The sequence below is a fragment of the Miniopterus schreibersii genome, assembly GCF_964146895.1.
Source record: "Miniopterus schreibersii genome assembly, chromosome: 4".
Taxonomy (NCBI): Eukaryota; Metazoa; Chordata; class Mammalia; order Chiroptera; family Miniopteridae; genus Miniopterus; species Miniopterus schreibersii.
This window is the reverse complement of record NC_138105.1, coordinates 48,144,275-48,158,212: the sequence shown is the minus strand read 5'-3', so window position 1 is coordinate 48,158,212 and position 13,938 is coordinate 48,144,275. Positions and strand designations below refer to the sequence as shown.

Below are 13,938 nucleotides of genomic sequence, written 5' to 3'. Positions count from 1 at the left end.
AAGGCACTGCTTAAATCTAGCAATTACTGTATAGATAAATTGTTGATTCTATTAAAATGTGTCTTCTGGTGTGTGAAAGAAATTTTTGCTATCAAGAATCTTATGCACTTATATCAAGGACAAGGCCTAGTGATATCATAGGCAAGCTCTGAAAAATAATTGAAGAAAGCAGAATACAACTTGTCGCTGATTTTCAGACATAAGAGAGCTCAGATCTTGGAGTTCGTGAAGTTAATTCAAAGAAGCATGGATAGCACTGACTGAAAAAGGAAGGAGAACATTTTTAGCAGCATTGCAGAGTATCATCTATAGAAGTTGAAGCTGATTAGATATCAAGTTGGAGTGGGATTAAGGAAAGGGGGGTAGAACATATATGCATAGCCCATGCGTACAGACAAAACTGTGGTGAAGGCAGGGGAGAGGTGGGCAAAGGGGGTGAAAGTGGGGACATCTGTAATAGTGTCAGCAATAATAAAATATGCATACTAAATAGAACCAAATATAATAATAAATTAATTCATACCAAAGGGGATTTTTGTAAACTGTTTGCAGCAGAGAATATAATCACTGATTGAAACCTCTACTAATTATGTAATGAATATATATGACTTCAGAAGTAATAAAACCTATTAATTTTTTATAAAGATCCTGTGAGTAGTTGGTGATAACAAATCAAAATTTCAAACTTCAGATGTTATCATTTACATTTAAGCAGAAAAATAATTTTCACAGCATAATTCAACTCATTTTTCACCTTTCATAATTAATCCCTGATGGAATTGAGGATTTACCTGAGTCATATAATCAGTCTATTGCAAGGCAGGGCCTTGAACCAAGGCCATGAGCTGTCTTGTCCATTCTTTATATTTTAAAGTAAGAATACTTTACTTTGATTCGTTGATTTAATTCTGCTGAGATCAGCTTGATATGATGACCTCCATTTTACAGTGAGAAAATTCATTCAAACTCAAATTTTAAGTAAACTAACAAACTGAGAAGCTAGAACTTTAACCCAGGCTTTCTAACTCCCAATCACAAACGGCTTCTAGTTGTAGGAAAGGAGGCAGTTTTTCCCCGTTAGCATGATATAGTTCAGAGCTGAACAAAACTTTAATGATCAATTATCCCAGGAGTTGGCACAATTTTCTGGAAAGGATATATAGTAAATATTGTTAGCTTCACAGGCTATGCAGTCTGTTTCGAATACTCAATTCTACTATTGTTTAGTCCTAGACAATATGTAAAGGCATATTTCCAACAAAACTTTCTTGACAAAAACTGGCTGCAGGCTGGATTTGGCCCAGCGGGTATAGTTTACTGATCCCTGTCCTCCTGCTCCTAGACTTGTTTCTGAGAAGAAAACTGTAGTTTCCCTGCAAGTTTATAAGACTTTTCTAAGCTGCTTCTGACAGGAGCCCAGAAATCTATTTAATTCACTGCTTTTGATCCTAATCTCTCTTTCTAAAGAACCACTTAATAATATCAGTATAATCGACAGCATTTATAACATCTTCCCCACCCTCAGCACTATAAGGTATAAATGTTCTGGCTGATCTTCTGTGGTGCTCACGGAATTAGTTTAGCTAGTCAATAACGTCTTCATTGTGCTGACAAAAGTTCATTGGTTATATCTTTCTCTGAGACTTGCAGACATCCAGCCCCTAGACTAATGATCTGTCTTTCTTCAATATTCTTCACTCTCTCTGCATCATTGTAAAACAAAGTCTTTAATAAGCAAACTCCACCACAAATGTATCAATTTAACTTCACAGAAAAGCAAATAAGACTCTTGACTGATAATAGGAAATCTTAGAAATGTTCCTTGTATCTCCTTCAGTCACATATTCCAAGGGAACTGTGGTTAATTTTAAATTGATAGATGGTACTACTTAAGAAATGGTAATCATAAGAAATAAGACATTTATATAATTGTGCTCAGCAGTTTTTATTTTGCCATTCTCTGAAAAAAGATGCAACATATTGACATAAAATAGCATACTATAAAACAACCAAGTATTTCCCAGTGCTTATGATTTGTAATTCAAGTACGGATTCTGCGAGCAACCTTAGTAAAGGGCCAGCGTTTTTCTTCTACATCAGAGCCCTTAGAATCGATTTTTAGAAAAAACCTATCTTTATTACATTTTCTGCTTCTAAAGGACTCTGTGTTTTATATTAAAGTAGGCCAGTTTTGTTTCTCCATGGTGCTTGGCATTTAAAATAGAAGATTAAAAACAAGATAGGAAACTTTTCTGTTTAGAGTTAGTCTCCTTCCAAATGTGTGTGTGTGCATGTGTGCATGTGTGTGTTCCAGACCAAATATTAACCATTTGTTAGCAATCCAAACACATTGTTTAAATTTGGAATAAAATTTGATGATATACATACTTCCAATTTAGCTGACTTTTTTCCTCATCAAGGAGGAAGTTGAAATTATTTTCACACTATTATAAAACTCCCCTTTAAATCCAAGAGGGAAACCACAGGATAAGCCTTGGGCTCTCCTGTTTGTGCCTGTATTCTGGTTGTGCCGTCTCTGCTGTTATAAATGAATTCTTGTGTGTTCATACAGAGTTGAAACTCTGGTGATTGCTATAGGGGAAAATACAAATGCAAATGAAACAATATCAAGCACTGGTAGTATTCACTGTTTGTAAAAGACTTAAAATAAATACAAAGTTAAAGAGAGAAACCAGAAATTATTTCCCAATTATGTCCTAAGAATAACTTAATGTTGCATTGGGATTCAGAGATGGAGGAGAAAACGTATTGGGATCTTCAGAAAAATAGTTCAGAAGTTATGCATTTTGATGATCAACTGTTGAGGATTATTGACAAAGAAAGAAAGGACATGATAAATCCTTTGTCCTTGGCTATTTTGGAAATTTTTGTAAACATTTTTGAGAATATCTGGAATGATAAAATTAGGTGAAGGAGAAGAAAAACAAAGGAAAAAAAAAAGCTATAAATAAGGTAGATAAAAATAAATGAAACATTTTATTAAAACCAAATTATGCCACATCTACTGTATTACATTTTTAAAAGTTGTGTCTCTATTTCTACACCCTTGGTAGAATTTCTCTGTGTAATCTAGAAAGTACATTTAAAGAAATTGAAATACATTGAATTTAATGGTGAAATGTTAATGCCATTATAAGGTACAATTGACTTTCATTATAGTTAGATAAATTTTTAGTTTCTATCTCCATGAAATGATTATTTACATATGAAATTATAACCAACTTTGCTGTACAATTTTATGGATGATCATTGTGATGCTGAGATATAGGATGCTATGAAAAATATGTGTTGTTACGCTGTATCTTCATTCAGCATAGGAAGAAATAAGCTAGTTAAGGATTGATTTGCCTTAATTAATACTTAATTTTCTGTTAAATATCAAGAAAGGGGAGAATTATGTTCTCTAACACAAAAATGGTGGTAATTTCTGGAATATGGGTTCAGGATTGATTGATACATTTTTTTCTTTCTCTTTTTTGTCATTCCTGAAGAGTTTTCTTACATCTAGGTTTTTATGTCATCTCAAAAAAGATTCTTTAAGTATTACTACAAGCCATAGTTCTAATTAGAAGCATTTCAAATACTTATAATTTGTTGTTTTTAGCCAAAGCCTTTTTCAGTTTCTGGAATAAAGAACAGGTTCACTAAATGCCTTAATTATCTTAGCTATTTTAAGCAGAACAGAGTTAGAATGAATGAGTTTTTTAACGTAAAAACTTGGTCCTTGGCTATTTTGCAAATGTATTTTTTTTGTCATGTAGGTGAATTTCTCATTAATTTGGTTCTCCCTTTGGTGTAATGAAGTAAAAAAAAGAGAGAGAGAGAGAGTTATTTATTTGAGAAGTAAAGTCTTTTTTTAAAGCAGCATGAAAATTGTCTTTCCAAGAGCTGTTCTTAAATTATCTTCACAAAATGCAGCAGCATTTCAAACGAAGTACAGAATAAAGGGTCATGTGCAAGATCTAACTTGAAAGGTCTTTGAATATATAGTCTTGGACCTAGAGAAGCACAGTGACATCTGCCTTTGATTATAGTTACATGGACAAATTCAAATTCTAGAGCTGTTCTTGAACATTTCAACATGCACGATAATATTATGTTCTTGGAATATGGCACATGGTGGTTATTTTTAACATGATTATATATGTCTTACTGGTCATCTTTGAAATAAATTATTAAAAAGAAGACATTTATGGCAAAATCAGAATTTTTCATGGTTTAAGTCATGTTTATCTTAGAAAATTCAAAATAAACTATATGAATAAAGGTTTCCGTTTGTTTACAGTCGGTCAAATTTACAGAAACTTTGGTTTAGTTGCTAAAATGTTTGTGCTTTTATATTGTTAAACAGTGAGAATGAGAAAATTAGGGTTTTTTACGGTATTTGTGAAGAAAAAAAATTAGGAGAACACTAACATAGCAAAAAACACTAGCATCTGTTTTCACAGTAGCCCTGGCTCCCTAACCCCCCAGGAATCAAATCACCATGTGCAGTTACAATCATTGTTACTCTGTGTTGTTTCGCTCTGTTTTGCAGATTGTTTTAAATTTTACCACAATGGACTTATACAAAAGTAGTTTGTGCTGGTACGACTACATTGAAGTAAGAGATGGGTACTGGAGGAAGTCAGCTCTCCTTGGTAAGAGATTATGTACCTGCTATGGGTCTATGCACAGTCTGTCCTGACGAAAGACTGTTGATTCAAGAGTCATCTTAGAGTTAAAATTGTATGTGACCAACATTTTAACTTTATTATACTTTTCTAAACCACAGCAAAAATACAGACAGATAGATAAATAAGTAGATTGATTGATTGATTTAAACTAGCTTCAAATATGAGGTAGTACTCGGATCTGATTTAGAATAATGATTTAGAATAGCTTTCACAGGTATTATGCTTATAACGACTACTCATCACAGTGTTTCTGTATTTTTAATTTTAGAACCATAGTTTTAATGAGAAAATCAGATAACTTGTGTGTGTGTGTGTTGCTCTGTTTGCTCAGGCAGTCCGATGGAAGCTGTTAGCTTACAGCAGCTGGCAGCTGGCTTCCTATGCCAAGCATATTAGCTCAAACTGTAGACGACACAGTTTTGCTTCTCAGAGAGTTTTTTTGTGGCTGAGAAGAGACATTTGTAGTTTGTGTCATGAATCGTAGCTCAGATTTGATGCTCAGGAAAGTCCGCTGCCAACATTAAACCACAGACCGCACCATTAGCTTGCATGAGGCGCTCTCCTGTTGCCCCTTTGACAGGAAGGTGAGAGCTGTTGTGAGCATGTCAGCATCGATTGATTTTTTTCAGACTCTGACTTTTCCTTCATTCTCAGAAGTAGCTTTGCTCAGTTGTGTTTCTGTACCATACAGATCTTTTTTCTTACCATCTAAAACCTGTTGAATGGACACTCTTGTATTAAAAGTGACAGCAGCCTCCAGTAAGTCCAAGAGACCTATGGAAATGTTTAAAAAGTAAGGAAAAATAAAGATCTGAACAAATTGGATAAGTCAGGCTGAGGAAAACATTGTCTTGAACATTTGGCTTCTTAGCCTAGAGGAAGCAATTTGTGATATATCTGTGTGGGTTCCAAAGAAAACAGTTCATTAAGCTCATATTAGAGAATGCAATGTGGAGGACTGGAGGACACCTCCTTTCAGAGCGCCAGCAGCAGGCCGGGTCTCGGCATCGGGGGCCCTCCCTGCTCCCGTCGGATCAGTGTGTTCACAGGGAAAGCTCTCCCCGCTTTTTCCTCCAAAACCTTGCCGCTCCTAGTTGTCAGCAGACTGGCAATATCAGAATCACTCGGGAGGCTGTTAAAAATGTAGGCATTTATGTCCATGCCATCCCTTCTGAATTAGAGGCTGCATTTCCGCAGATGCCCTGGCAGCTCATATGCACATCACAGGTGAAGGAACATTGCTCTCTTTACGTGCCCGTAATAAGCTGTGCCAGTTAGTGAGCCAGCCCTTCACCTGCTCGCTGTTGCCACGGATTTGTTTCACACTGACTGCCATTTTTAATATACTAAAACCACGTAGGACATCATTGCCAGGGGCGCCAAAAAGGGGTGACCGTGTATTTTTGCCTGTAGAATGGTTCCATGTGCATTGTCATATTTAACCAGTTTGTCATCTCATGGAAGCTCAGAGGACAGTGGCAGACATACCGTAAGTAATCGATATTTGTGGAGGGTTGAGGGGAAAAGGAGACAGGATAGGAATTGTTATACTCATTAGGTATTATACTTGCCTATGGATACAGTTAAAAAATGTGTATCATCAGAACTTAGATTCCATTTTTCTGATGCTATTTGCCATTCTGCCTCCTATTCTACACTACAGGTTATAACTTTATAGATGAGATGGGATGTAGGCAATAATGTGAGATTTTGGAGTAGCCTGTGGGCTTCCCTGATGAGTCATCAATGAGCCTGGCTAGACAATGAACTCCATCCACTTTGAGCTGAGACCTATCCTTAACCAAGTTACTGCCCTACTAATAACAGACTGACAACTTAAACTGGTTTCTCAGGATCACTTGTACTTTTTTCAGTTTTTCGTAGAATAATATTCTCCACCTTGATGTATCGCATGACTTTTTACAAGTATGTCTTTTGGAGCTGGAGCTGGCTGTTTCCTCATTCTAGATAAAGATACTGACATCAGTTGGTTAATCTGAGGATATAGTCTAATATTTTATAAATAGGCACAAAGGAATTGTTTTATGTATCTACCTTTATTAAGTAAATATTAAGTTACAGTTATGGCTCTAGTTACTAAGGATACACATAGGAACCAAGTAAGGTTTTATATATATAATGTATAGCTAATGTGGAAAGCAATTAGAATATACAGTCATATTTAGGAGTCTCTTTATTCTTTTATTTCTTTTAGGTAGATTCTGTGGGGACAAATTGCCTGAAGTTCTTACCTCTACAGACAGCAGAATGTGGATTGAGTTTCGTAGCAGCAGTAACTGGGTAGGAAAAGGCTTTGCAGCTCTCTACGAAGGCAAGTCACATTGAGTTTTACAGGTTACTTCCTCTAAGAGCTCCTCTCAGAAATATCCTTCTCTCAAAAATATGAGAGATTAAAAACAAAAATATATGTACAAATTCAGTAGAGTGATATTGTAGCTATATTTTAATTTTGAAGTTTTTGAAACTTGTGTTATAATATTCACAAGGGTGATTTTTAATAAAAATACTCGGTGAGTGTCAACTGCAGGGACAACCTGTTTTCTCGTACCGGTGATAGAGGAACATATCAGTGTACTCGGGGATGTGTCGGGGGGTAAAAGGGCACAGGAGTTCTTAAACTGCAAATGGCTTTTTCATGATAATATTAGAATACTATGAAGAAATGATCATTTTCCTTCATACTGAATTTGGATCCATTTGGTGCCTGTGCTACTGATATGCCCTGTCATAGGAAACTGCACAGACAGTAATTGTGCACATTTCTGGAGCTCGCTCTGTCTGCAGCGGAGGGTCAGCATTCAAGGGAGCCTTTACTAGGCTCTTTGTTCTATATTTCTCTAAAACAATGCATCAGCATTGTGCTTCCTGGCTTGCTCCGTTCTTGCCAGGTTGTGGGTGGAGGAGGCCCTTCTTGCTCCTGCCTCTGCTAGGACAGGAGTTCAGGAAATGTAGAGGACAGATTTCTGCTTCCCTTAAACTTTTAAGCAAGAGGAGGCATTTTGTTTCCAAGATTCACTGCATGGCAGTGAAAAGAATTATTTGGATGGAGCCACAGATGTTGAGCACATGACACCAGCCCACTGCCAGGGGCCCAGAGACTTCTGTGCAGCTTCTCTGCTGATCAGCTATTTTACCTGAGGTCAAAACACCAAGGGAAGCAGCTCAGGGGATCACAGAGCAGACTCGCACTAAATTTAAAAAATCTCTAAAGGTTTTTTAAGTGTTAAAAATAGATTTTTTGAGTGAAGATATAAATTAACAGTGATTTAAAAATCATATATTCCTGTGCTGACTATTATCTAATATTTATAGTTAGTGGCTAGGTTTGGGGGGGTTGCCTTTTTTTCTCTAACCGTCTAAATTTTTACAACAGGACAACCAGCCAATTTTGATTTTTATAACCTGGTCTTTATGGACTCAGCTACAAGCACTGAACTACAATGTTATCTTAGGAGAAAATGAAAACGAAATGGCGTGTCTAGATTTATTTATTTGTTTTTGCTTTCCTCAGCAATCTGTGGAGGTGAGATACGTAAAAATGAAGGACAGATTCAGTCTCCTAATTATCCCGATGACTACAGACCGATGAAAGAATGTGTGTGGAAAATAGCAGTGTCAGGAGACTACTATGTCGGATTGACCTTTCAGGCCTTTGAGGTAAAGTCTTTCAGGCCACCTTCTCAGAGCGGATGCTCTATAAATGACAGTGACATTTAAGGGGATCCTCATTAAATAAGCAGAAAACCAGAGAATCAGCTTTTTAATCAGCCAAGAAGCAAAGGATTGCCTATAAAATGTAACATCAAGAGCCAGTGTGTTTTTTCCCTCCCATCTTTTCTCTTGCTGCAGACATTTTCAAGAAGATTAAAGTGCGTTTACATTATCTGTGCTATTTGAATTAGAATGTTTGAAGTACTGACAATAGTTTCTTTTGACAAATGCACAGGCTTGTTTCACAAGACTGTTTGAAAGGTCCATTAAATGATAGAACTTTTATTTCTCTTCTAAACTAAGAGGTTGAAAGGTAGACCATCTTTTTTGTTGTTGTTGGGGGAAAATCCATTTTTGCCATTATACAGAAAATTGTTTATATCAGAAATAGGGATTTAAGTGTTCTCCGGAGCGTTTGCCTTCATGAAAGTTTTTTATAGAGGAGTAGGTCAGCACCGGCGTCGTGTTGTTAGCTGAGGGCAGCCTGAACCAAAGGCCAGTCAGAATTCTGGAGAAAGTCTGGGCCCAGATTGCCAAGCTGGCTACTGAGTCATTTTTGTGAGGTCAAAGGAACCGAGCTAGGGATTGGAAGCCAAGAGATGGCGGGAGTTATCAGGAACTCCAGGGTATGTTGAAGGCGGAAAACCAGCTTAGAAATTGAGAGCCCAGTGAAGTGGGAGGGAATGATGAGATGTGGCGGTAGGTCCAGGCAGGGGGTACCCGGTGCCACCACTGGCATTACTACTTCACGGAGTAGAGGCTGGTTCGCGTCCAAGCAATTGGAGGGCTGTGGAGAACCCCGTCCGCCGCCGGGGTGTACTGAGTGCAGTGGCCGTGGTGGCGTCTGTCCCCACGGCAGCAGCCCCCAGGGCGTCCAGGCATTTCTTGCTCATGAACCCAGAGAGTGCTGCAACCCCACCTGCAAGCTGTGTGATATGTTTTTTGAAACGCATCTCTGCCTCTTTGCTTGTACCATTTAATTTCCAAGACACATTTTTTTATCATGAAAAAGTCATCTTTTCTGCTGTGATCATGATGTTTATGCTTTCAACCATTTTGCATTTTTGGAAACGTTGGTTCTGAGATTATTTGGTTCACATTTGAATTTTATTATTTTCATGGATCAGTAAGATTACAAACGTTATTCAGATAAGGCCACTTTATTGTTAACAGTAAACTAAAATTGGGTAGGTTTCACCTGCTATTTAGAAAACAAAGCAACTGGTTCACTGAAAAATTACCTACTTGATAACCTTGCTCCTTTTATGTTGTGATACTACAAAAATTAAGCCATGAACTCCTCTCAATGATTTATGGAATTCTGTTACAGAAGTGGTGTCAGAAAATGCATGTATCCCATGCATCTAAACACTAGGATAGTACAAAGGACAAATAGGAAAGATTTACATCTCAGGCGCTTAGAACCATGCTACCGCAGAGTAGGTGCCATAAATACTTGTTGACTGAGTGAATGAATAAATTATTACTAAGCTTTGGGATTTGGAAAAAGTTATGTCATAGCTTGGCTCACAGTTCATTTTACTTATTATCTCTAGTTTCCTGTTCTTTCTTAATTTTGATTTATTTCCTTATGGGGGTTTTTCTCCTTCATTTATATACTGGACATATTTGAATGTCTAATAGGCCTCTCATCTTTAAATGATTAGAACCAAATCCTTGACTGTGTTGTCTTACTCACCAAGCCATTCTTCTTCAGTCTTCCTTATTTCAGTATTATGTCTCTATTTACTCAGAGAATATTATTATTATTTTTTAATCCTTACCCAAGGATATTTTCTCCATTGTTTTTCAGAGATAGTGGCAAAGGGAGAGAGAAATCAATCTAAGAGAGACATGTTGACTGGTCGCCTCCCAGGAGCCCTGACCAGGGCCAGGGATCAAGCCTGCAACCAAGGGACATGCCCTTGGCTGGAATCGAACCCGGGACCCTTCAGTCCGAGGGCTGGTGCTCTAGCCACTGAGCAAAACCAGCCAGGGCTCAAAGAGTATCCTTAATTCTACTTTTTCTCTTTAATCCCGAGGCCAATCCATCAGCATATTCCATTTATTTTTTCTTCAAAACGTGTCCCGTGAATGAGCACTTTTTACCTACCTTCTGGCCATCACTCTGTTCCCACCACCACCCCTTCTCTTGAAACTTGGTGTTGGCTTTCACCTCTACCCGGGCCCCACATATCCTGATCTCCACAAGCCAGAATGATACTTTTATACTGTAAGTTAGATCATAACACTACTCCGCTTGAATTCTCTCAGGGGTTTCCCACTACACCTAAAATAAAACACAGATTTACTTACCATGGACCAAGGCAAGCCACAGCTTAGCCCCAAGCCCCTCCTCCCTCTCCGCGCCAGCCCCTCTGGGCCCTCCTTCTCTTCCTCAGAAACACCACGTTTACTCCCACGTCACAGCATTTGCCACTGAGGTTCTTCCACTTCTAGATCTTGACACTTTTTCTCCTCTCTAACTTAATTCAGATTTCTTCTTTATCATCACCTCTTTAAAAAGTCCTTGCCTGGTAACTCTATTTAAAATATTTTCTTACCTACAATTGTCTATAAACCATTATTCTGTTTTACTTTAGTTCATTGCACTTACGTCTTTTGGAATTTGTTATGGATTTGCTTACATGGTATTGTCTGTCTCTCACTAGATATGATCATCAGAGGGTAGGAATCTTACCTGTCTTGTTGATCACTACGTCTTCAGCATCACTAGATGCATGATTAATATTTGATAATGGGAGGGAGGGATGGATGGCTGAAGTATATGTGAGTGTGTGAGCACATGATGATTGGTGGGTGGAAATTAATATATCCTTCCTTTATTAGAGGTATGTAAGTTTCCATACAAAAGGAAATATGCCCAGATAGGTTATTGAGGACCTAGTATGCAGTGTGGCTGAATTTAACTAGAGATCCTGGGTTCTATGAAATTCAGAGTGACAAGGAATTTAGAGATGTTCTAATATGCCGTCTAAATCTTTTTAGATTAGGGAATTGAATTTATGCCATTAACCTAGTATCACATAAATGAGCCCTAAACCAGCATTAAAACCCAGGTTTGGTATATCTTCATTACTCACAGATTCTGTATTTATAAATTTGCCTACTCACTAAAGCTTATTTGTAATCCTCGAATCAATACTCACGGTATTTCTGGGTTATTCATGGATATGCACAGAGAAGCAAAATATTTGAGTCATCTGACATGCACATTCCCAGCTCTGCTGTGCCTTATGGAGAAAATATGTGTTAGATAAGCATTGTTCAGGCATGAGTTATAGTGCTTTTGGCCATGAGTTCAGTGTTAACGAATTGGCGATATAAATTAAGATGCCTTTAAACAGAAACACACATAAAGCAAGGTTATGTATTGATTGCTTGACAAACATTTTGTGACCAGAAGTTTGCAGTAACCTCACCAGTGTTTCTGCAGGAGAAATGTGTCCACTAATTCAGTGTTTTCAGCGACTTTATAGAACTTAACTACCATGAATTCCAAGAATTAACTGTATATATATATATTTATTATGTCTTTATTGACTTCAGAGAAAGGAAGGGAGAGGGGGAAAGAGAGATAGAAACATCAGTGACGAGAGAGTCATTGATCGCCTGCCTCCTGCACTCCCTGCCTCGGGGTTTGAGCCCACAACCCGGGCATGTGCCCTGACCAGGAATCGAACCGCGATCTCCTGAATCACAGGTCTATGCTCAACCGCTGAACCACGCTGGCCAGACTGTATATATTTTTTAACTTGTTCTAGTGGTCACTAGGTGGTTTATTTCATTTAGTCAGTTATCTGCTTATATCAATTTATTTTGTTTACATAATATATTTCCAATATACAGCTTATACATTTTATGTTGCAAATGTATACTTTTTAGAAAGTCCTCACCAATCTTCAGTGTTTTGTGGTTTTGTCATTATTATTCTCTGGTATCAGTCTTTGCCATTTTTCAAAAACTGTTTCTATTTTTGTAACTTTTTCATTTTTTTGTTACTCTCTCCCCTTTCGGATAAAAGGGTCCTTACGATAAACTTTTCATCATCCTGTTGAAATATCCTAAAAAGAATTTACTAGCTGTCCATTATTTATACCTTTCTGTGAATTTATGTCACCACTTTACTTCTCCTAATGCCATTTAGATTTTAATGTAAGTATAGAAAGAAAATCTGAACAAGTGCTTTGGTTAATGAATCTCCAGTGTTTTTGAGCGGGAAAGGACATTATTTGGGGCTTATAGACTCCTGGTACTTCTATAATCATACTCTTTTCAAAGCTTTTTCTTTTCTAGTAGTTACTAGTGCATTGGGTCTTAAGACCAGTACTGAAGTGAATTGTGCATGCATGGAGATATTGTCTGAAATCATTTTGGAGAGCTTGTCTTCTATTTGTCAGCAGTGTTATTTATAAAGAAACCTCTATGGTACTATTTTACTTGAGCACTTTCAGTGTGCAGACATACAGAAGAGAAAAAGCTTAGAAGACTGGAATGTTTATAGTAACGACTTTCAAGAAATGTTAATAAAGCAGAAAAGAAGTGAAATAAACTGAGAGCTGACTTATATTTACATTAAATTCTCCACATACATTAATTTAAGTGGGATTAAGTTTGAGGTACTTGTCCACATTTCTACACGCTTATTTGGTTGTACCTCCCTATGAACTATTTACAGAAGTTTCTGTCTCGGTACTTTGTGGATTGCCTAACTAAATGTAACCCTTTGATTCTTTTAAGTATTTTATATTAGTTTAAATTAATTAGACTAGTCTTTGTTAATAAACTAAGAAGCCCAGACTAGGGAGATCTTAATTAGTTAAAATTTTATGCTCACGATATACTATTTTGGGGAGTTTGGCTAAGAATATATATTGGTGGCCCTGGCCAGGTAGCTCAGTCTGTTAGAGCATCATCCCAATACCCCAAGGTTGTGGGTTCAGTCCTGGTCGGGGCATATATAAGACTCAACCAATGAATGTATAACTAAGTGGAACAACAAATTGATCTCTCTCTTTCTCTGTCTCTCTCAAATCAATCAATAAAATTTTTTAAAAGAATATGTATCGGTTAATGACTATTAAAGAGAATTAAGTAGCTCTTCAGAATTATGGTTTAGGCTATAATTCTATTCTGAAAGATTAGCACGTGTTTGTTTAAATAATCTTGGACGAGGTCATACAATTCAAAATTGAACTGAAACCAATTTTGATTGAAACCAAAATGGAATTGAAACCAGTTGTGATTGAAACCAATTCCATGTCTTGTGCAGTCTTGCGCCTTGTCTCAAAAAGAGATATCCATATTCTCTCATAGCATTACTTTCTTTCCCTTTATAACATTCTTCATTTACATATTTGCACTGTTTAACCAACATGTGTCTGTCAGTCAGGGGCATGTCTGTTTTATTCACCACTCTTTATACATTATCAAGTGTATATTATCTGGCCATAGCAGATTTTCAATGAATACTTACTAAATTTATGAG

General features: G+C 37.1%; 1 protein-coding gene across 1 annotated transcript in view; it reads left to right on the top strand.

Moving 5' to 3' along the window:
- The window catches only part of TLL1 (tolloid like 1), a 154,620-nt gene that overhangs the window by 94,784 nt on the left and 45,898 nt on the right, over positions 1-13,938 (top strand). The window contains exons 10-12 of the mRNA XM_081135385.1: positions 4,559-4,661; positions 6,913-7,029; positions 8,230-8,375. Coding sequence (XP_080991511.1) covers positions 4,559-4,661; positions 6,913-7,029; positions 8,230-8,375 — 366 coding nt within the window. The remainder of the gene's footprint in view (positions 1-4,558; positions 4,662-6,912; positions 7,030-8,229; positions 8,376-13,938) is intronic.